This window comes from Castanea sativa, chromosome 5 (assembly GCF_040712315.1).
Source record: "Castanea sativa cultivar Marrone di Chiusa Pesio chromosome 5, ASM4071231v1".
In the NCBI taxonomy this organism is placed as follows: Eukaryota; Viridiplantae; Streptophyta; class Magnoliopsida; order Fagales; family Fagaceae; genus Castanea; species Castanea sativa.
Window position 1 is genome coordinate 62524966 of NC_134017.1, and position 23752 is coordinate 62548717.

The 23752-nt window shown below is 32.0% G+C and overlaps 1 protein-coding gene across 3 annotated transcripts; it reads left to right on the forward strand.

Annotated features, from left to right (window-relative positions):
- Nucleotides 1–277: 277 nt before the first annotated feature.
- On the forward strand, nt 278–12672 carry LOC142633858 (beta-amyrin synthase-like). Of its 3 annotated transcripts, XM_075808108.1 has the most exons (18): nt 278–457; nt 629–858; nt 5782–5967; nt 6105–6194; nt 6377–6574; nt 6720–6804; nt 7252–7418; nt 7523–7714; nt 7803–7916; nt 8201–8320; nt 8409–8531; nt 8624–8722; nt 9235–9291; nt 9791–9981; nt 10079–10256; nt 11787–11867; nt 11954–12037; nt 12407–12672. In XM_075808108.1, exons 2-18 carry the CDS (start codon nt 658–660, stop codon nt 12527–12529), a joined length of 2289 nt encoding a protein of 762 aa, XP_075664223.1. In that variant the 5' UTR covers nt 278–457; nt 629–657; the 3' UTR covers nt 12530–12672. The 3 variants fall into 3 exon arrangements, with proteins under 3 accessions (XP_075664223.1, XP_075664225.1, XP_075664226.1); XM_075808110.1 differs by lacking the exon at nt 9235–9291; XM_075808111.1 differs by lacking the exon at nt 6377–6574.
- Nucleotides 12673–23752: the final 11080 nt, after the last annotated feature.

Genomic DNA, 23752 nt, shown 5'->3' on the forward strand with positions numbered 1-23752 from the left:
TGCAATTGGTGGTTTGGGAGGTTTGATGGAGGTTAGAAGGCTGGGTACAGTAGCTGTCAAGATGAAGAAAGATTTCATAAAGTTTTATTATTTACGAAAACCCTTTAAGGAATATTTTTTATTATTATTGTTATTTTTTGTTTCTCAAAAAACGGAAACGTGGGTTTGAATCACAATAATAATTAATATTTTATTTGCTTAGCTAGAGAGATAGACAACGAATTAATGTTAATATGTTAATATTTAAACCGAGGGAGAGAGAGTAACAAATGGGTATAGGTTTTTCTTTATAAAGGGGGCTTTCAACATGTCGATCGAAGACCACAAAACTACGCAGGTCTACTTTTGTTCGTCTTGTCTTGCAGGCCAATTCCACATTGGTCTGAAGTTCCAGATACACAACAGACCTGCTTTGAGTGCTACAGCATTGAGAAGTGCAAGACCACAACATCTTGAGGTAGCCTCATATGTATATAATGTAAATGGTCATTTAGAAGTTATTTTTCGAGTATATACATTTATATTAAACGAATATATCTTTGGCATAAAGGGTTATAATTATTTTGTACAATCTTAACTTTGATGTTAAAATTATGAGTGCTGAAAGATTGGTCATAATCACTGTCAGCCGTGCAGTTCTATTGAAGCTAAAACAGAATGTGGAGGCTGAAGATAGGAGAGGGTAGCAATGACCCTTACCTCCTTAGCACAAATAACTTTGCTGGAAGACAAACATGGGTGTTTGACCCTGAAGCTGGTACCCCAGAAGAGCGAGCTGAGGTTGAAGAGGCTCGCCAAAATTTCTACAAGAATAGACGTCAAGTCAGGGCCAGCAGTGATCTTCTATGGCGAATGCAGGTACCCTTCAAGCCTCCTACCCTCCTAGCTCTCCTCTCTCCAATTTATACTGATATGGTTTTCTCCACAGTCCAAGTAGGAATTTTTACTTTTTTAGCTATGAGTTTTTAATTTTGTATTTTGTATAGTCAAATCCTATACATCCTATATATATATATATAGAAGTTCAAACATATTGAAATTTTCACTTATTAATTATTATTATTATTTTTAGTAATAATCGCATCTTTATAGTTATAGATTCTCTTCCTCCGTTCGTTTTTGAAAGTAAGCTAGATCATTTATGTTTCAATTTTTTTTTTCTTCTGAATCAATGTTAATTTACTTGATATATAACTATTACTTTCTACTTCTTTTCATGTTTTCCTTTGTTAATATGAAACCCCGGGGGGGGGGGGGGGGTGAAGTGGATGCAAGAATGAAGCCAGAATTTTAATTGAGGTGGGTCAAAGTTTGAAAATAATTTTTTTTTCCATGAAAATCCAAACTAATATCCACTTTGTATTAACAAATTATTAACAAAGTAATATATAAAATAATTGTTTTTGAATACATTGCAACACAATTTTCTACAATAATGGAACTTAGACTTCTTTTAAAATAAATTAATGAGAGAAGTAGATTGTGGATATAGTCATATATAATCGCAGGAGTAAGAAATTCATAATAAGTAGAGAAAAGAATAATGAATTAATGAGAGCAGTAGGCCAAAAGAATAAATAAGTATTAAATTTAAGACAAAGTTTAACAACAAAATTAGTTGTAATCTAAAACTATAATCTTACTCATTAAAATAAACATTACTACATATTTTAAAGTCTAATCACTAAATTTCAGGTTATTTACTTTTTTAATATACATGTCCAGTTTTGTGTCAATCAGATATTATTTACTATATGATTTATAAGCTTATATTTTATTTATAATTTTAAATTACAAAAATTTTCAATTTAAACAATTTATTGATGATATACCATTGAGCTTTAATTTCTAGGATATAAGAAGGCGATGTAGTCTAATGGTGGATTTGTCAAAATTTCACCTCCAATAAAAATATATTGAGTAAGATTGTAGTCTAAGGCTATATCGAATTTCATAGCTAAACTTTGTCCTTAAGTTTAAATGACATGGCCATCAAAGCAATTTAATGCTTTCGAATTAAACTTAGGTAAAATCCCCAAAATATAGAGTGGTTTTAAATCCATAAACCATTTCACAACTTTGACGTGATACACTATAAGTGATTGTTTATCACTTACATGAACTCGCTATTTTTCTTTTAATGACTCACACTCTGGTACATTGCAGTTGTTGCAAAAAAGTTGTATAATAATTTGTAGTACTAGATATCTTCCAAAACACAATACATTAGGTAGATATAGCAAAACAAGTCAAAATTTGCTAACCCGACTCGAAAATATCTGACTCGTATCCGAATATTTGGACTCAAAACAAAAACGAATTGACCAGTGACCTAACCCAATTTTTTTTTTTTTGCAAGTCAACCCGAATCCAACCCATTTTTTAAACTTTTTTTTTTTGTAAAAAAAATTAAGATATTATTGGTTTAATTTTATGTTGTGAGTTTTACAGCACACAAGTCAAACTCAATTGGCAATATATAATGGAAATTATTATTATTATTATTATTATTATTATTACTTTTTTTAAAAAACGTACATCATTTTTTTTTTACCATATTCGGAAAATGCCATTTAGAAATATATATTTAACATCATTTAGATATAATGACTTTAAGGAAATAATTAAGACCTTTACATAATTGCATGCAAATGAATCGAAAAATGAATAGTTGAGGTATTCTGTAATGAGTAAAGATTTTATATATCAAATAAAAAGTACATGCCAAGATAATCTGGTTACAATAAAGTTAAAACCATATATTTAAAATTATATACATATATATATGAGAAGCATTCAATAGTGTGAAAAGAGTGAAGCCAAAATATATCAATGAAATTAGCATAAATTATGAATGCTTAGTCTTATTTTTTAAAACTTCAAGTACAAAATAAACGGCTTTTCAAAATAAATTTTATTATTTTCTGAAGTGTGTATTGCTTAACAATGACATGGTTTTCATAAAAAAAATAATATATTAATAAGTAAACAATTAAACTTTAATGTATATTCTCAATTTGAAATAGAGTGCCAACTACAATTGATATTAGAATATAAAATTAGCTTTCAATATTGAAATTTTCTTATATGTTTTTATTCTTTGTGAAATTAGTTATCCAATAAGGCATTTGTAATTTTGTTTTATGTTTTGGGATTTTAATATTGTGTAGAATTGAAACTTGTGTTTTTATTTTAATTATTTTTTGTGCTATTTTGTTTTTCTTAGTTACGTTGGAATTTGTATAATTTTAAAATTATTGAATTAGTAATAATTTGTTTAGCTAAACTCATTCTTAATATTAGTGACGAATTCAAAGTAATAAGTTTTACATCAAGTAATTTGCTACATTAATTTCCAAAGAGCAAATACATTTTTTTTTCTTTAAAAAAAATTCATGTGAAAAAATATGGGTCAACCTGACCCACAACTCAAAGGACCTGACCGGTCCCTAGCCCACTTAAAATGACCCATTTTGACCTGCAACCCAGTTGGTTTGGTCCGAACAGCCCATTTGCCACATTTAATCTCCTAATAAAATTTACTTCAGTTAAATTCAAGCAGATGGGATGCTACAATGCAATCACGTGTTTATATGGACATATTCAAGCACAAAAGTAAACAATTTATAACAAGTAGAAAGGGTCTTATCAATGGGTGCTCTTAGGACAATTCTTAAATTTTAGGCAATTTTTGACACAATTTTTATAAGAAATATAAAAACCGACAAAATAGTTAAAAAATTTTTTTTGTCCCCATAAAAGTTTTTTAAAAATAATTCTTAAATCAATGCACTAAAGTATCTATTAACTTTTCCCAAAAAATAATGGAAAACCAACTAATTAATTAAGTGCAAAACACTCATCAAAAGTTCTGTCACCAAGATCCTCAGCACATAAGCCAAAAAAAACATAATAGCATCTAAAAAGTTTTTTTTTTTTTTTAATCTCATAGATACGTTATCACTTCAGACGAAAATATGTCTACCTCCAATATTAATAAATTAATCCCAACTTAAATTTAGTTAGCCATAACTGAACATGCGTCAACTCCATTAGGACCTTTAATTCCATATAGATATTGTTCATTTTATAAAATCAAGAATAAATAAATAAAAATAAATTAACATAAAACCCAATTTAAGAGAAAACCCCCTATTGATTACACCTAAAACTTAAGTAGTCTTAATCATTTGATCATATCATGAAATTAAAACTTTGAACCTGCTACTGGAAACCTTAATTTCATATGTGAACCTTAATTTCATTGGAAGCCACAAATTATTCTAATTCCTAAATCATAAATTCAAAATGTTTTCAATTCATTGATTACTCTCAAATCTATATTAATTTTACCCAATTAAAGTTAGAAAAACCTAATTAAATGTACTGGTTACATATTATGGATTCAATCGTATTTAAAAATTACAAGAACGACCACCACGCACCCTTAGTGCGGTAATCACTCTACAAGTATAAATGCTTATGGGATGTGGGGAGGAGGCAAAAACCGGGGTTCAAGCCTCTAAGAGGGAGTTTTACACACATATACACTTAAGACACATTTGATAAACTGTAATAAATATTGTAATATAATAGATATTCCTATGGCATAACTATTTGGTTGTTTGGTTATGTTATTATTACAATGAATAGTTATTCATTATGAATAGCTATTCTTCAAAATGAGGAATAACTATTCTTCAAAATGAGGAATAACTATTCCTTATCAAAAGTACTGAATATCTATTCCTTCACCTTATGTAGGGAAATTATTGTATACTCCCGGAGTATCATAAATGTGTACTCCCTCCTCTCACATAAATAGTGGGTCCCACTAATTAAATTCATGGTAGGATCTACCATTCATGTGAGAAGGGGGAGTACGCATTTATGGTACTCTGAGAGTACCTAATAATTTTCCCCTTATGTAATAACTTTTTTTAAAAATTTCCTAAAAATCCATTAGTTGCCACATCTTCAAAAGGAAAGAAAATAAATTTTCCTTCTTGTTAATTATTAGCTCTAATTTGAACACCCTAAAATAAGTGTATTTTAAGAAATTTGACTTAAAAATGATTTAATTACACCTTTTTATACTCAACTAAATTGTGAATGCATATTCAAAATTCTATTCCTAAATAGTTACCAAACTAATGAATAGTAATACTTATTACATTCCAACTTAATGTATTTCTTGTAATAATTATTCATATTCCTAGGTAATAATTATTACAGTGTACCAAACGTGCTCTTAGATTAGACTAGAGTATAAATTCTATTTTGTATATAAAAAAAAATTACAAGAGCGAAAAGCCCTAATTTAATATAATAAATATAATAACTAAAGATACAATTAGTTAGATCACCTTAATCCAAACATAATCTAAACTAAGAGTTATGAATTTTAACTAGGATCCTCAGTTTTTTTTTTCCTTAAGCTATCAATTTAATGGTTTAACGTCGAGAACACAAAAATCCCCTACTTATGCATAAAACTTCAAATTTTATAGCCGAAACATAAAAAAGACAGCTTAACCCTAGCGTTGAAATCTCTCAAGTATTCCTATCAAAGCACTAAGAAAAAGTGAGTTGGATTCGTTAAAGGGGAAAAAAGCTAACAAACCTTGGTATCTTTTAGTGTTCAAGTGAATTGGTTAAAGAGTGTCATTGCTCAATGAAATTCTATGGTATTAGTCAGTTTTGCTACTGCTCATACTTCTAAAGCCTTAGAAATTGTTGACACTGACACCATCCTTTCTTTAATTTACAAAATTATTGCAGTTTTTGAGAGAGAAAAACTTCAAACAAACAATTCCACCAATAAAGATAGAGGATGGAGAAGAAATCACAGATGAAAAGGCCACAAATGCATTGAGGAGGGCTGTCCATTTCTTTGCGGCCTTGCAGTCTAGTGATGGTCACTGGCCCGCTGAAAATGCTGGCCCAATGTTTTTCATTCCACCCATTGTGAGTTATATTGTTGTCATTATTGTTCAATGTTGTGATCATCATAGACTATTTAATGACACGCCTGCCACTGAATTATTTTGGTGTTCATCTTCATCTAACTGCTAATTGTCTTTATTAAATCCAAAAATATGCAGGTAATATGTTTCTACATTACAGGACATCTTAATACTATTTTCCCTGCTGAATATCGAAAAGAAATCCTTCGTTACATATACAATCATCAGGTACATATTCTTTGATGTTTTATAGAATAAGTAATTAGAGTTTTTGTGGAATTTGTTACTTTAGTCTTTCATTTCTTCTTCTATTTAATTTTAATTTTTCACAGTTCAAACTTTATGTATAGCAACTATGCAAAAAAATATTCAGCAAAAAGCTATGTTATAAATTTATCATTATTAATTAGAATGAAGATGGTGGCTGGGGATTACACTTAGAAGATCACAGCATCATGTTTAGCACAGTTCTCAATTATATTTGTATGCGAATACTTGGGGAGGGACCTGACGGTGGTCAGGACAATGCTTGTGCAAGAGCACGGAAGTGGATCCTTGATCGTGGTGGTGTTACACACATACCCTCTTGGGGAAAGATCTGGCTTTCCGTATGTCCTTTTCTGCAAAGTTTCATATCAAATTATAGTTATACATGGATAATAATTTGTATTGTAAATTAAAATCTACTTGTATTGCTTTCACCAAGAATGATGAATATTTGCTGGTAATTAATTCTATTATGCAATGTTGTAGATACTTGGCATGTTTGAATGGACTGGATGCAATCCAATGCCACCAGAATTTTGGCTCCTTCCTTCTTTTCTTCCCATTCATCCAGGTTCATACAATATGTACTTATTGCTTCATTACATATATCATATTTTACAATTCTATTTAATTTAGATCCTTATTACATAGTGGAATGTTTTTTTTAACACAGTTAGGATAATGTAGAAATAAGGTTTGCCCCTCTATTAGATGCCTCTGCCACTGTTGAGGATTTACTCTTCTTCGACCATAGAACTTTCTATATTTTTATTTGAAAAATGATATGTCCACAACATTTTTACAACATTTTTACAACAAATCCTAAGTGGCAGGATGTTACTGGTTGTTATTGTTGGGGCAAAAAATTAATCTTAGTGTTAGGTTCAAATTTGAACCAATAACAACTAACCACCTATGATTTGTTGTAAAAATGTTGTAAAAATGTTGTGGACGTAGCACCTCTCTTTTTATTTTAGTTAAAACTATAACAAATTTTTTTTTTGTGCCTAAACTGTAGCCAAAATGTGGATCTATTGTCGGTTGGTGTACATGCCTTTTTCATACTTATACGGGAAAAGATTTGTTGGTCCAATTACACCTCTAATTCTTCAATTAAGGGAGGAGCTCTATACTCAGCCTTACAATGAAATTAAATGGATGAAAGTGCGGCATCTATGCGCAAAGGTGAGTTTACCTAATTTTCTCCTCATGGTTGATATGTGTGCATTCACATATAGGCTCTTAATAATTTCTTCATATGCATTGGTTCTTCAAAACTATTATTACAGGAGGATCTCTACTATCCCCATCCTTGGATACAAGATCTGCTTTGGGATAGTCTATACATATTGACTGAGCCTCTTCTTACTTGTTGGCCCTTAAATAAGTTGGTCAGAGAGAAGGCTCTCCATGTAACAATGGAGCACATTCATTATGAAGATGAGATTAGTCGATATATTACCGTAGGAGTTGTGGAAAAGGTAAGTCGATTCTATAGTCAAGAATAGCAATTAACATGGCTAACTTAGGCTTTATAACATCAATACTAATGCCATTTGCACTTAACAGGCAATATGTATGCTTGCTTGTTGGGTTGAAGATCCAAATGGGGATTATTTCAAGAAACATCTTGCTAGGATGAAAGAATTCATATGGATTGCTGAAGATGGAATCAAGATGCATGTTAGTACACATGTTTCTGTAAAACATTTGTGGAACATTTTACCTATTTCTTGAAGACTTAAATTTGAGTTTATATTGAACAATCAATGATGATATTCTTTAAAATAATTCTTTTATAGAGTTGGTTATGTAATCAGTATATACATTTATATAGATTAATTTATGTCAATCTGAGTATAAGCCCAATTTCAGTATACATAGCTCCGCTTTATATTTTTATCTGTAATAGGACATTGCAAGAAATATAGGAATTGTTGACCTTGATTTATGTCATCTATATGCAGAGTTTTGGTAGTCAATCGTGGGATGCGAGCTTGACTATTCAAGCTCTTCTTGCTAGTGATCTCACTAGTGAAATTGGACCTGTATTGGCAAGAGGGCACAACTTCATAAAAATATCTCAGGTATGATTTTCAATTCTTAAAAAATGTCATTACCTAGTATTGATTCAAATATCTCAGATATGATTTTCAATTCTTAAACATTGCAAAGGTCAGGGACAATCCTTCTGGAGACTTTAGAAGAATGTACCGTCACATTTCTAAAGGATCATGGACTTTCTCTGATCAAGATCAAGGATTACAAGTTTCTGATTGCACTGCAGAAGCTTTGAAGGTAACTAACTTTGTTTAATACTTGATCGAAATCTAGAGTTTCCCTTTACCCATAATCAATTAGTTTGTCACCAATTCTCCTATGCTTTACAGTGCTGCTTGCATTTCTCAATGATGCCACCAGAGATTGTTGGTGAGAAAATGGAACCTGAGCGGTTGTTTGATGCTGTGAATATTTTGCTTTCCTTACAGGTGAAGATTAACTTTCCCTAGTGGTGTATCTTTATGCATGATTATTTTGAATATTTAGGCATGAATAGGTCATTTATGTTACATTATTACAATAATTCTAGGACCATATCTTTTCTCACAATTATTATATGTGACTAACTGTGAGTGGTGGAGAAAAAGTGACGAGTCCTTATAAAAGTGATAGGCAATTAGCCATAGTTTGGCACATAAGATAGTTGTGTTCAATGGTGTGGTAAAGATTGTGGTCCTAGAATAACTCACATAATAATGGATCAACAATTTTTAACAAGAAGAAAATTAATTAACCAAATTGAGAGGGACTTTTATTTCTAAAGCTTCTTCCCCAAAATTATCTTTATTTTTTAGTATTTTCTATTGTTATTAAAAAAAAAAAAAGCCAACTCTTTATGCGTAGTGAAATTCGCTATGAAGGAACTTTGTTAATTTTTCTTAATTAGTTGTTTGTTAATTTCCTCATTAATTATTCTACCATGTTTATGTCAATCATGCAGAGTAAAAATGGTGGTTTAGCAACTTGGGAGCCTGCTGGAGCTGGGCATTGGTTGGATGTTAGTACCTTAACCATATTGGAATGATGTTAAAAAAGTCTATTGGAAATAAATTAAAATTATCTATGTCGTTAAATTAATGCGTAATTATCTTTTCATCAATAAGAGTGGCCCCTATGGATAAATATCACCCTATTGATTAAAAGATGAGAGATAGACACTTTAGATTATTTGGTTATGTTTATAGGAGAGTGATTAGTGCACTAATGAGAAAAAAATGTGTTGATTCAAGTTGAGAGAATAAAAAAAGGGATTGCAATAAAATAATATTAATAGAATTAATTAAAAATAAGACATGCCAATTAAGAAAGTAAAAGAACAAATGAGTCATATGGCTTTAGATAAATATATTTATTGAAAAAAAAAAAATACATGTGGCTGTCACAACTTACTAGTCTATTGAGGATCCATTGTTGATCCTCACAAATTTTGGAACAAAGTCTTGATTGTTGTATCATATATTTGTGAAAAATTAATCATGTATTTTTTTCCCTCTCAGTTGCTTAACCCCATAGAATTCTTGGAGGATATTGTTGTTGAGCATGAGTATGTTGAGTGCACTGCATCGACAATCCAAGCTTTAGTTTTGTTTAAGAAGTTGCACCCAGAGCATAGGAAGAGAGAGATTGACAGCTCCATTAGAAATGCAGTTAGATACATTGAAGACACACAAATGCCTGATGGTTCATGGTATGGTTCACTAAATATGTATTATTATAATTATTATTTTGGCTCTATATAGATGTATTTACTACAGAATAATTTACATGATGAATCTTCCCTACAGGTATGGATTTTGGGGAATTTGTTTTATATATGGTACATGGTTTGCACTAGGTGGATTGGCTGCGACTGGCAAGGCTTACCACAATTGTCCTACTATTTGTAAAGCTGTTGATTTTCTACTTAGAACACAAAAAGATGATGGTGGTTGGGGCGAAAGCTATCTTTCATGCCCAAACAAGGTAGGGTTTCACCAATCTATAAGCATTTTGATTTTTTATCTTTTCATAATTGAAAGTTCGGATTTGTGTGAAACACAAGAGTTTGTTTAGATCCCAATTTTTGAATTATGGCTAGATTGTTTTTACTCTAACTTATCTAAATGTGGAACAAGAGTAAATGAAGTGCAATTACCGGATCTACTCTAGTGCATACACGTGAATAATAAACAATAAAAGTAAAGTACAAGAATAAGGGAAGAAATGTGCAAACACAAGATAACACCAAAACGTGTTATCAAAGAAGAAATCGAAAAACTTGGCGAAAAACCTCTTCGCGACCCTCCAAGCCAAAATCGATCCACAAGTGAATAAGTTGGAGTACACGAATAGCAAAAGACCCTTCAAACCTAGTCTACCCAATGTACTTGAGCCCTCCAAGCTCCTGCTACCAATGGACTTCTTGGAGTCTTGTCTTCACTAGCTTTCTAGATCCCGCATTACACCCGATTGCATCTACCAAGCCTTGTCGGCTTCTTTTGGCAAATCCCTAAACCTTCCCAAGCTCCAAAACATTATCTACACTCTGAAAAGATGTGGGTTGTGTTTGGGTACAAATCTCCTCTCAAGATTTGGCAATGGGAGAGGGAAGGAGAAGAGACTACAATGATATCTCACTTACGATGAGTAGCTCTCTCTCTAGATGATGGGTGTGTTGTGTTGTAGAAACCTATCTAGGGTTTTCTTTCTGAATATAGTCTCTCTTACTTTTGTGGGTAATGAGGGTATATATAGCATAGGTGAAGGGCAAGAAAGTCACACTTAAAATCCTCCAAGTAGAATGTTTCACGAGTACTTCGCGAGATGGTCTGTCTCGTAAAGTACTCACGAAATGCAGCCTGACACTTGACTCTTCAGCTTCCAGTATGTGTTTTTCACGTGTTTTTTTCGCGGGAACCCTTATCGCGAACTTCTTGTGAGCTAGTCGCGAAACTGCTCTAATCTTCAATTCATGCTCGATACTAAACCCAATACAATAAAATCCCACAAAATACAAGGAACAAAATTAATGTAATTATAACACTTTTTGTCATGGAATAAAGCCAACATAAATTATAGCTGTAAATCACAACTTTACAATAATTAATATCTTTCGTTATATATGTTAAAATATAAATAAGAAAGCAAAGAAAAACATATAGATGTAGAAGGGAAAAAAAAGTAAGAAAAGTATTATTATGATTCCTCTGGATGAGCTAAGTTTATAGAGAAAAGCTTTTATATGTTACACCATTAATGTGAAAAAATATTAGAAAATAAAAAAATATTTTAGAAAATAAAAATGAGATACTATCATTAAGACATGAGAAAAATATTTTGTTACAGATGATTGGTACTAATATATTATCCTGCGAATATTTTAGAAATAAATAACATATTATATCTTATTAAAAATTAATTACATATTCTTGTGAATCTCGTGGATATGTGACCAGTTCTATATAATATTTTTGACAAAAAGTTAAATAACAAACTCTATGTTTAATTATATAGGAATATGTACCTTTAGAAGGAAATCGATCAAATTTGGTACAAACTGCATGGGCAATGATGGGACTTATTCATGCTGGACAGGTTAGTTTATAGTTCATTTATTACATTTTGTGGTATCATATGCTTTTCTTGAATAATTCTAATAGATACAATTTTACATGTAATAGGCTAAAATAGATCCGAAACCTTTACATCGCGCAGCAAAGTTGATAATCAATTCTCAAATGGAAGATGGTGATTTCCCTCAACAGGTATCTTCTTATTTGGCAAAGCTTCAAATAACATAAAGAAAGAAAAAGATATTAACAAGGAAAATTGTGTTTTTCCCTTGTCTAGTAAATTTCACAGTAGTTTGCACAGAGACCCAACTTATTGAAGCATGACTTTCTATGTCAAAATTCAAATAGAAAGGGGAGAAAGGAAAATTAAAACATCTAGTTTATTATGCTTTAGTTTTACTTACAATGCTTAGTTTTACTTACAATAATTGCAGTAAGGAAAATTGTTGAAGCATGAGTTTCTATTTCATAATTCAAATAGAAAGGGGAGAAAGGAAAATTAAAATATGTAGTATATTTTGCTTACAATACTTTCTGACCATTTATCACATGTTATGATAGGAAACCACTGGAGTCTTCTTCAAGAACTGCACGTTACACTATGCAGCATTTAGAAACATTTTTCCATTGTGGGCACTTGCAGAATACCGCAAGACTGTTTCATTGCCATCTAGAACTATGTAACTCAAAGATGCATAGTGAATTGTTAGTTCTGTTGGAACCATTTAGTTTTCTGTGTCTTATCCATCAATACCTTCTCTCTCTCTTTTGCAGCAACTGATGACTGTATAGAAGTTTATTAAATGCACCTGAACAAATGGGAATAAGATGTACAATATTATATGAACTACAAAAAAGATTGTTTTTTGCGACAAAAGAGCTAGTTTTTACAACTACAAAAAACCGTCATAAAACTAGCTTTTTTAACGGCAAGTCTCTTTCATCAATGATTACATGTCAAATATTAAAATATATTTGTGATGACAGAATGATTCTGTCGAAAATGCCTATGATTTTTGTAGAAAATATGATTTGTTTTGGAAGGAAGTGTTCCTACCTTACTTTTTTATGATGGCATAAAAATGTTTGTCGCTAATAAAGATAAGATCATCACACACAAGCACAAAATGTGCTGAGAATAGGACAAATAATTATTGTTTCAGAATGAATAACATACAACTAAGGAATGAAATAATTTGATTTACAAGGTAGGGATGGATCTAAATTCTGTGAGAGTTGACCGTTTGATTTAAAAAATGTTACTACTATTTCTTTAGATCTCATTTTTAGTAGTTTTTAGTTACTATATAAATAGTTGATTGTTTAAGAAAACCCACTGAAATTGATCCCTAGATAATAACATGATCAAAATAACCTAAAACCTCCGCCTAAAACCGAGGTACTAAGTAATTGATTCCCTCACCTGTTTATTCTTTCAATAAAATTTAGGAACTAACTACTCTTTTATCACTCCGTTCATCCCATGGCAAATTCCCTCATCATTGCATCTGATAATAATTACTTCTTGCTCTCCATAGGTTCATGCTATTCAAATTTAATTTGCATGGAATCAATTAATTGTGAAATTATTCATTTCTGCAAGAGGAGTCCTTCCTTTCATAACAAATATGAACCCTTATGTGGGACTCACACCTCCTATGAGAAGAGAGAGGTTTCCTTCCATAGGAGTAAATAATTTCTTGTGTCCCATGTGACTTTTAGTCTTAACATATTATATGTTCAATTGACTTCAAAACTTGGGGCTACTTTATACTGAAATTGCACTCCCATGTTTTCCCGTAAGCTAGATCAGTTTTATATCGGTGACATTTTTACAATTAAAAGATAGATGTAGAAGTAATGCGATTTTTTTTTTCTTTTTTGATGAGAAGTAATGAGAAACTTTACTTTTTTTTTCTTACCACTTTGAAAAGCCTATAAGTTTAGTAGAGTGTATGTAACTTTGAAAGGTTCAATAAGCGTATAAAACACCTATGAACATTCAAACCCCTAAACTTAACTGATACAAGATTATACTCAAACAATAAATGTGTGAAATGATAAGTACAAGAAATACTCAAAACAATAAACAACTTTAAACCATAATTAATCATAATACAACAGCAATTAATATGTAAGAGTAAGGGAAGAGAGATGCAAACACAAAGATAACACGGTGATGTGTTATCAAAGAAGAAATCGAAGTACTTGGCGAAAAATCTCTCCACCGCCCTCCAAGCGGTCATATAATCCATTAGAGAATGAAGTTGGGATACATGAATAGCAATAGACCCTTCAAGCCTAATCTACTCAGTGCACCTAAATCTTCAAAGCTTCTTACTTCGACAGGGTTACACTAAACCTTGTCTTCTCTAGTTTACTAGATCCCGCAATAAGCCCATTGTATCAACCAAATGAAATTGGTCCTCTTTTAACTGCTTCCTAAGCACCAAAATACCTCCTCACTGATATGGATATGGTAAGATAATGATTTGACAAATAAACCTCTCAAAGGTATGTCAATGGAGATGGTGAGAGTAGAAGAATTTGGAGAATCAAATGATTAAGATTGTGGATGAGTCAATCTTATTTTTCTCTAGGGTTTCTCTCTCAAAATTCTCTCTAGACCTTTCTACATTTCGTGGGTATAAAGGTATTTATAGAAAGGTACGTGAGGAATGTGAAAAGGCTTTTTTTTTTATCTAAATAGGGCATTTTGGCTAATTGGCCTCGCGACTGGAACTAGTCACGAGTCTGAGTCGCGAGATAATTGTCAGGCCAGACTGTACTTTTTGTCCTGTAGTGTTCCAGCTATCATGACCCTTCGTCTCCCTGCATGTTTCACACGTGTGGCACTTTGACGACATGCCAGTCGCGAGCCAGTCACGAGACTCTTTGGAGTGCACACATCTTGAGTTTTCTTTACACTCTCTCACACATTACCCTTACATAATTTCCACCTAAATACAGCGTATCTAATTGCTAAAATACAAGCAAATTTGGCACAGAATAAAGCCAACACATGATTGAATAACTTCAACCTTACAAAATTATGTTTATAAAAGACAATTTTAATCCTAGTTTCAAATTTTGGACATTGTGAAATGGAAGATTTCATGCGACAATTTTGGTTTGAAAATCATTAGCTAGCTTTTTGGGCTTATGGCTATTATTCAACACTTGTGTTTGAAACTAGTCAAAGACAAAATTATAGTTTCAAAGATTAAGTGGAATACTCCTATACTCTTGGTTTCAAGAATGGTTACCCTTAAGCCCCTTTATGAATTTGATCTTTACGATTTGAACTCCATAACTATGTCTATGATTTAGGGGATGAGATTCTTTCAAGGGGGGAAGAATGTAACACTCCAAGCCTTTTTCTTAAGCAAATTTTACATGTGAATAATATCTCAAGTGAATTTTATTTTTCTTTAAGATGGTTAATTATTTTTGCAAAGGTCTTTTGAATATCTAAAGCATATAATGGCATTTATGTGATTTGTGGTAATGAGCTTGGTGATTATTAAGGAAGTGAAGAAACTTAAGGGTAAAGTGGTAAATGTCTTCTCAAGATATTTGTAGTTAATGGTCCACAATTAGTACCACCCCCTCCTTGGATCCATATGGTTCTCTCCCTCTTCTTGTGTTCTTCTCTAGCTCCTTCTTCTCTTCTTGTTTTCTCCACCTCATGGCAGACCCATTGCAAGCTTCCTCTACTCACAACCACCCATTATCACCACTTAAAGCAACCTGAACCACACCAACACTGCTCCATTTTAATGGAGGCAACAAGTGTTCTCCTTGAGTTGCTGAAACAGTGGTGTAAAGGTGAAATTTTCTTGGATCCACTTCCTTATTGTTTTGGTTATGGTCTAAAGCTTGTGTAGAGTCAATCTCTTGGGTGGGTATAATATTTTGATATGGGTATTTCTTGTTGAGGATTTTTAAAAAGTGGGTAATGCAAGCTTCAAATATGGGTTGTGTGAGATGTTTCTTTTAGTTTTGTACAATTTATGGTTTTGTAAGAGTTTTGCTAAACTTTGTTTTGTGGTCATTTGTTGTGTTAATTTCTTAAAATTCTGGTGTTTATGTATAGTACCAATGATAAAATGGTTTGCTGAGGATGAACATATGATATTTCTCGAAAGGGGATATGAAGTTTGGTGTTCAAAAAGACCATTTGACCATACTTAATACTCAATTTGTTTCTTATAGAAACTCTGCACACATTGTAGTTAAAAGTTCATAATAACTACCATAGATTGAATCTGGAAGCCTAAGATGGCTATAATGAAAGCTAATACACATATCTTTTACTTGATTCAAGTCTCAAAGCATTTGGGCTAGTATAATAATTACAATGAATTTTCTTTTGGGACCCTAAACCTGTCAAGGACAGATATAAGTCAACTACTTTCAGTAAATTCTATTAAATTATAGAAAAATGATTTTGGACTGATTTTTTTGTGGTACATTGTATACATATAAGGGATTACCCCTATTTAATTTCAAGTTAGTCAAATAACTTTTCATGGACCAAACAATATTTACAAAAGGAATGACTTGCTGTGTAACGAATCTGAAAATATGACAAGTATGTTGCGACTTTGTGGAATTTACTTCAAACCTTTGTTGAGTGGATTGGCTTGTAAATTCATGCATTTTCTTCAAGATGTGCCTTACTTAGTTAATTTCTATAATGCTTTGGTTGTGTTATTGTCCTTTGGACCACTTTATGCTTGTTTGATATTCTTTGGGAATAGGTGACTTGGGATAGTCAAGTTAGGCTTTGGGCCCTCGATTTGATTTTAGGGGACCATTTTTGATCTATGGATAAAAGTTCAATGGTACTTTGCGATATGCCTTGTTATTGATAGGCTTGATCATTGTGTTTCTAGGTTTCAAGAATCTTGGTGATGGACCTAGTGATTGGATTGCTTGATTAGGTGGGGCTTGGTTAAGGTAAAATTGGCTGGCTTTACGAGGTAAGTAGCTTTCTAATGGAATTTTTGAAAAATAACTATGTTGCATAAGCTTTGTTTTTGGGTCAAACACATTTTGTAAAATTATATGGATATATGTTTTCATAGAAGTGTTGTGTTGTGACCCTATATATATTATTTTAATTGAAAAGTACATCATATTTTGTATTGTATTTGGGAAAATGCATGAATTCTTGACATGGAAAAATAAGCATCTTTTATTTAATCTTTGATATTGAATTCATGGTTTTTATGGTTTATTAGAAAATTTAAGGATGCTTATCTTGTCTTATTATTTGGGAAATTGATAGAAATTTTTTTTGATAAGAATGAAGTTGAAAACCTTACAAACTTTGGGGAAGTTAGATTATTTGAGATTTTTCTAAAACTACCTAAATATAAACTAGGTATTTGAAAGTAATGGAAACCTATGAGCTTTATGTGTTTTTAACACTATGCCGTGTGTGATTTCCCCGTGATCACCCGATTTGGTTTCCATAGTCTTTGTGACAACGAAATCAGATCCAGGTCAGTGCCCTTTCACTTTGGATGACGCGTTCTTCCCTACTGTTGATGAGGGGAAGAGATTCCTTGATTATGTGTGGGTGAGGCTACTACCCATGGGGCCAAAAGACCACATGCAAAAGAGATCCTATTTGATGTGCTTTCTCTGCTACCCATGGGGGGAGGGAAAAACGTTGAGGGTATGGGTGATGCTGCTGCCCATGGGGCCAAGAGACTGCATACCAAAGAGGACAATATCATGCCAGTTGTGAATGGGTAGATCCCCTGATCGATCTTTGTGGTAGTGTGGTATATTTGTGATAAATTACCTGATGTTAGATTTTATGGCTTTGGAATTATATTGTTAGTGCTCACAGATTATGGTATATAGTTTCAAAGTATTTACTTTAAGAAACTTTGTGTTCCATTATTTAATCATTATTGTCATACTATTATGGAAATGATCTTTCGGTATTCAGTTAGAATTCCCCAAATTAAAACATGATTTGTAAACTGTTTATCATCATGAAACTAGCATTTCCCTCACTCCCATTAATTATGCTACTTATTGGGCTTTAGCTCGTCCCACTCTCCAACAGCTTTTCAGATAAATTTGTTGTACCTTGGGCATAGAGCTTGTTTTATTGGTGGTGATTGGAGTATTATGCTAATTGAGAGATTTATGCTATGATTGGTTGGTGACTCAACTTACTAAATTTATCGAGGTCATAGCTAATTCTATCGGAGGTTGGGCTTTTGAGATTTGTTAGCCTTGGGCATAGTAGGCCTAGATTCTATTGTTGAAGTTGCCTATCTTAGGAACAATTGTGATTATATGTTGATCCATTTGGAGTTTTGGAATTTCATGTATGTTTGGAGGCATCATTTGTTATTTGTATTGTTTGTAAATGTCTCATAGAGTTCTGACTTATATTGTGGAGAGTTCACAATGTTTATTTATCTTTATCAAAAAAAAAATCCCCTACAATATCTTTTTAAGGCTCTGTTTTTCATACTTTGGACCCTTTTGGGTTTGGATCATGACACTTTCAATATAATAGTCAAACTTTGAATATAAGTTTGGTGCATGATAGATGCATGTCGTTGTCTCATATATTGATAAAAACTACCAAATAACCAAAAATAACTACTAAAGCCTCAAATATGATTGAAATACCCCCATCAAAGCTAGGAAATGACCAAAATACTCATAACTTCTAAAGCAACCAAAATACAACCAAAGAACCTATAAAATGACCAAAGTGCCCCTAAAAGCTTCAAAATGATCAAAATACCTTTTACTTTTGAAATGACCAAAAAAGCCCTAAAGTACTTGGAGGGTCTTGAAAGTTAGGAAATGACCGAAATATCCATAAACTTCTAAATTAACCAAAATACAACCCAAGAGTTGACCAAAGTGCCCCTCAAAGCTTCAAAATGATCAAAATACCCTTTTTTTACTTTTGAAATGACCAAAATAGACCTTAAGTACTTGGAGGGTCTTAAAAGAAATTTTTGTGTAGTTTTTAAAATTAAGAAAAAATTCTAGAGTTTTACAATAATATTGAGAAAAATTCACCATTCAAAGAAAATAACCATTTTTTTACAGCCATATGTCTGTTGGAAATCACTTTTATTGTGACGGATTTACCTAATTGTCACTAATACCTTATTTTCTTAAGAAAATTTTAACTATTAATGACGACCAAAACATTCATCGCAAATAACAATGCAATATAAAGTTATGGAAAAAAACCATCAAACACATGAAAAATAAGGGCTTGAATTCCCCCTCTTGAAAAAATTACCAGTGTTGACGGCTTTAGGTCCATCGCAAATATTATTTATTGGGAGGAATCCAATTCCATCACTAATACATTATTTCTTTTAAATCAAATTAACAATTTTCAATGGTCAACATGTTCGTCACAAATACAAACTCAATTAGAAAAAAAAAATTATGATAGATAAACATCGTCACAAATGTGACAAGTAAGGGGGGAATTTTCCCTCCAAAATATTTTACCATTTTTTATGGCTTCATGTTTGTTGCTAATACCTTCTTTTATATTTACGATTGAAGAATGTTTGTTGCAAATACTAACACTATAAAAAGTATATATTTTGTATTTCCTGCGCACAAAAATTGTCATAAGTGTTAATAGTTCCGACAATTTTTCTTTGATTGTTCTCTAGAACTTGCCTTGATTCTCTTTGAGGTCATATTGACACATGCATGCATGAACATGATTAAGGCCTTCTTTGTTATAAGCTACATAAGCCAAATAGCCTACCTTGTAATTAATTTTTCCCTTTGTTAAACCCCTTTGAGCTTTATTGTTTTTTTTTTTACCCTTTATTGTGAACCCACGTTACAAGCTTTAAACCCGAAAAACAATGTCTTTATCAAAGCCGTAGAGCTAGTGGAGCATTGTTCATCACTATGATAAGTATGGGTGTGCAAGAAATAAGTGTGGAGGTGTCTGGATTTGTGGTATGACTATGATTGGTGAAATGGAACATGTCTTCATTCTCAATTTGTGAGTTCCATTGTTGATGTAATTCTGAAAAAAGAAAAAGAAAAAAAAAGAAAAAGAAAAAGAAAAAGAAAGTGACGGAGGAAATTGCTTTTAATATTACAAACTGTCCATGTTCATAATTCCTCCTAAAATTCCAATATGTGATATAAACAAAGGTGGAAGCTGCTGAATTGAGTGATTGATTTTACATGTCTTATATATTCGAGCTTGAGTTGATTCATTTTTGCTCCACTAGTTTCGACGGCTTTTGAGCTACATTCCCAAATATTTCCCACCTTAATCCTAAACTCTGTTACAACCCTTGAAAAGTCCTTATGATTCGTGTTATACATGTGATCCCAGTGGTGGAGAATGAGAAGATATGCAAGCCTATGGTAAATCATTTCCATTGGAATGAATTTGAGCAAAACACATACCCTTCAAACACACGAGAGTCGAGTGTTTATTTTCATGAGGGTCTACATATTTAGTTTACTCCATCTTTAAGTGAAAATGCTTAGTAAGTAATTGTAAGTTGTTTAAGACTGTTTGTTCATGATATGTTATGAGTTTTGAAAAGCTTGGTTGTTCTTTGTTGATGGCATTGCAAGCTTGGTGTTTTTAGGAAAGTGAATTTGAGTTTTGCCCGAGGATGAGCAAAAGTTAAGTGTGGGGGAATTTGATGAGAATGAAAAATGTCATATTTTTCTCCCTTAATGTTTAGTCTTTTATACTTATTTGGTGCCTAAATGTACTCATTATTTTTATATTTTGATTTAGGATTCAAATTGAGGTGTTAAGTGCAAAACGAAGCTAATTGGCCAATTCTGGACAGCTTTGATATCGCTTCGTAATCTGGGCATAACTCTCTCATCAGAGCTCCGATCGAGATGATTCAAGATGCTATGGAACGCCAAGACAAAGTTCTAGAACTTTCATGTTTTGAGTTTTGACTTTTGAGATATACGGGCCGCATCAAGGTTGAAATCGGGCTTGAAGTTGCTGCACCTGCACTGCTGACGTTCTAGAACATTCCTTAGCCTGCAATTCTAATACGCAGATCTTATGCAATTTATTTTTGGAAGCTTCCAGATCTAATGCATGAAAATTCCAGCTGAAAAACACCACTTTCCTAGTTATATTAGGATTTTGTTTTTTTATTTATTTAATAGTTTTCCTTAATTAGTCAGATTTGGATATTATTATTTAAAATATTTTTAGGAGATTTTGCAGGCTTGGGAAATGGGGAATTAACGTGTAAAAGGGGGAGGAGAAATCTGATTGGACACACACATGCCTCTCTCTCCCCTCTTCTCTAATTTTCTCCTTTGAGTTTTCATCATGGCCCGGCTTGGCTAAACTTTTATACTTGGTTCAAGGAAACTGTGAAATCTAATTTATTTTTACTGTTCAATTTTTTGCTTTAAGAATCAGATGTTCTTATGTATCTATTTTCATGATTTTCTCATTTAATTACTAGGAGGCCTACTAGTTTATTATTCGTTGCAATCTACTACTAGGTTAGATATCAAATCCGTAATTGTTTGATCTCTCTAATTTGTGAAGTAACCAAGATTTAATGATTTTCTGCGTCAGAAATTATTAGATCTTAGAAAGAACACTCGACTAAATTAAACACAACTGCTTGTGCTTGTGTTGTTTAGTTTCATCGATCTCTCTAATTCTTAAGGCTGCTACTAGATTAAACCTTTAGCGCTTATCTTGGGTTGTTTAGTAGTTAGGGTTTATTAGATCGCTTGTTTTCTAATTAATTGCGATCAAGGAGAGATAGGAAAATAGTTCCAACGGTGAATATACAAAGTGCGAATTGATATATACTTGCATCAATGATCAGTTGTAAAATTCTGGTGGTGGACGTTGACTTAGACCAAGGTTTGTTCTTTTGATTGATTTCGATATTTTAATTTGAATTGTTCCTTAATTGTTTTCGTTATACTCAACCCCCCTCCCTCCTTGTTCACGTAGTATAAAACTAGGGTAGATACTCTCCGTAGGAACGATCCTTACTCACACTACTACATATATTTTTCAGAGAATATGTTTTATTTTTGGTTGTCTGCAACAGCACACCAAAGGGTTAGTTGTTATATGAACCAAAACCTATAGGGATGTCATGTTGTTTTTAAATATATAATCGGTTTTTGACATTTTTTCCAAATCTAGAAGTTAATTTACCATAAAAATTAGGCTTTCATTTAATTATTTAAGTTCATTGTTCTATAAATAATTACAAACTACATGATTGATCCTGATATTCCAGCTTCATCTAAAATAATTTACAAAATGTGAAAATAAACCAAACAACAAATACAAACTAAATATCAAAATCCAATTTTTTGTGATTTAATTATAATAAATAAATAAAATCTCAAAATCCAAGAAGAATTAAATTAATCAATTTAAAAAATATATTTTTATAAACTGTTGAATATTGATAGCGTGGGTTGGGTCAAGTTGTAAATCTTGTCACCGAACACAATTTATCAACTCATAAAAACCAGTACAAGGTGTCAAGTGGAGTTGGAACGGGTTAAATTGAGTGAGCATTTGGGATTTGCTTAAACTTTCATTGAGATTTGAGGAAAAAAAAAATCAGAAACCCCTTCCAATTTTCATTAATGACTCTTAGCACCCTAAAGTTTTTTTTTTTTTTTTTTATCATATAAAAAATCTAGTTAGTAAGCATTAATGTTTTTCTTAATAAGAATTTAATATGAAAAAATATGTCGGTTGACTCAATTGTAACTGATATAAATGGTTATAGAGAGTTATTTGTTATATGAATCAAAACTTTTTTTTTTTTGGAGAAACACATACACACACACACACATATATATATATATAGGGGAATGGAGATGAGATAAAAGAATACACTCACACGCCAACACCAAGGCAGTTAGTGTCGCGGAGCAAGTGATAAACCCTTTCTCAATATCATACCTTTCTGATGTGGGACGACTCAACAACACTGAGTATCTTTTTTTCGAGAAACACACACAAAACTTTTAGGGATGTCATTTTGTTTATAAAAATATGATTGGTTTTTGACATTTTCCCAAATCTTGAGGTAGATTGTTTTAATTTACCCTTAAAAAGTAGGCCTTCATTTAACTATTTAAGTTCATTACTCTATAAATAATTGCAAATTACAGGATTCATCTTGATATTTCAATTTCATCAAAATAATTTTCAAAATATCAAAATAAACCAAACAATAAATATAAACTAAATCTCAAAATTTTAAAAACCTAAAAAAAATAACTAAATCTCAAAATCCAAGTTTCTATCTTTTAATAATAAATAATTAAATAAAATTTCAAAATCCAAGAAGAATCAAATTAACCAATTTAAAAAATATATTTTCATAAACTAATGAAAATTAATAGCGTGAGTTGGGTCAAGTTGTAAATCTTGTCACCGAACCCAATTCATCAAATCATAAAAACCAATACAAGGTGTCGGGTGGAGTTGGAACAAGTTGAAAATCTTGTCACCACATCAACTCATAAAAGCCAGTTCAAGGTGCCTGGTGGAGTTGGAACGCGTTAAATTGAGTGATTTGCTTTAAAAATTTTCACATTTTGTTTGTTTTATTTGTTTTACTGTCTTTTTTGAAATAAACCAGTTTTTAGTCTTTTATAACATATTTACTATAAAAATTATCAATTTTAGTAGGGTCAGTCAATTCATGAGTAGAATGTGTCGTGTGCTTCGCTCATTTGCTGTCATACGGCTCACTATAGACTGAGAGTCTAAGATCTTGATTTCGGCTGGAGAGGAACCAAATACAAAACACCCATGGAACAGGATTGAGAGGAGACAGAGAGAGAGAGAGAGAGAGAGAGAGAGAGAGGCTTTTGTGAAACCAGAGATGCTTCTGC

Bases quoted from the DNA above. Each gene is read 5' to 3' on its own strand.
- LOC142633858 (XM_075808108.1), top strand. From the start codon at position 658: ATGTGGAGGCTGAAGATAGGAGAGGGTAGCAATGACCCTTACCTCCTT. The intron at 6,195-6,376 runs GTACATATTCTT...ATTATTAATTAG, and splicing joins GTTACATATACAATCATCAG to AATGAAGATGGTGGCTGGGG. The intron at 12,038-12,406 runs GTATCTTCTTAT...ATGTTATGATAG, and splicing joins ATGGTGATTTCCCTCAACAG to GAAACCACTGGAGTCTTCTT.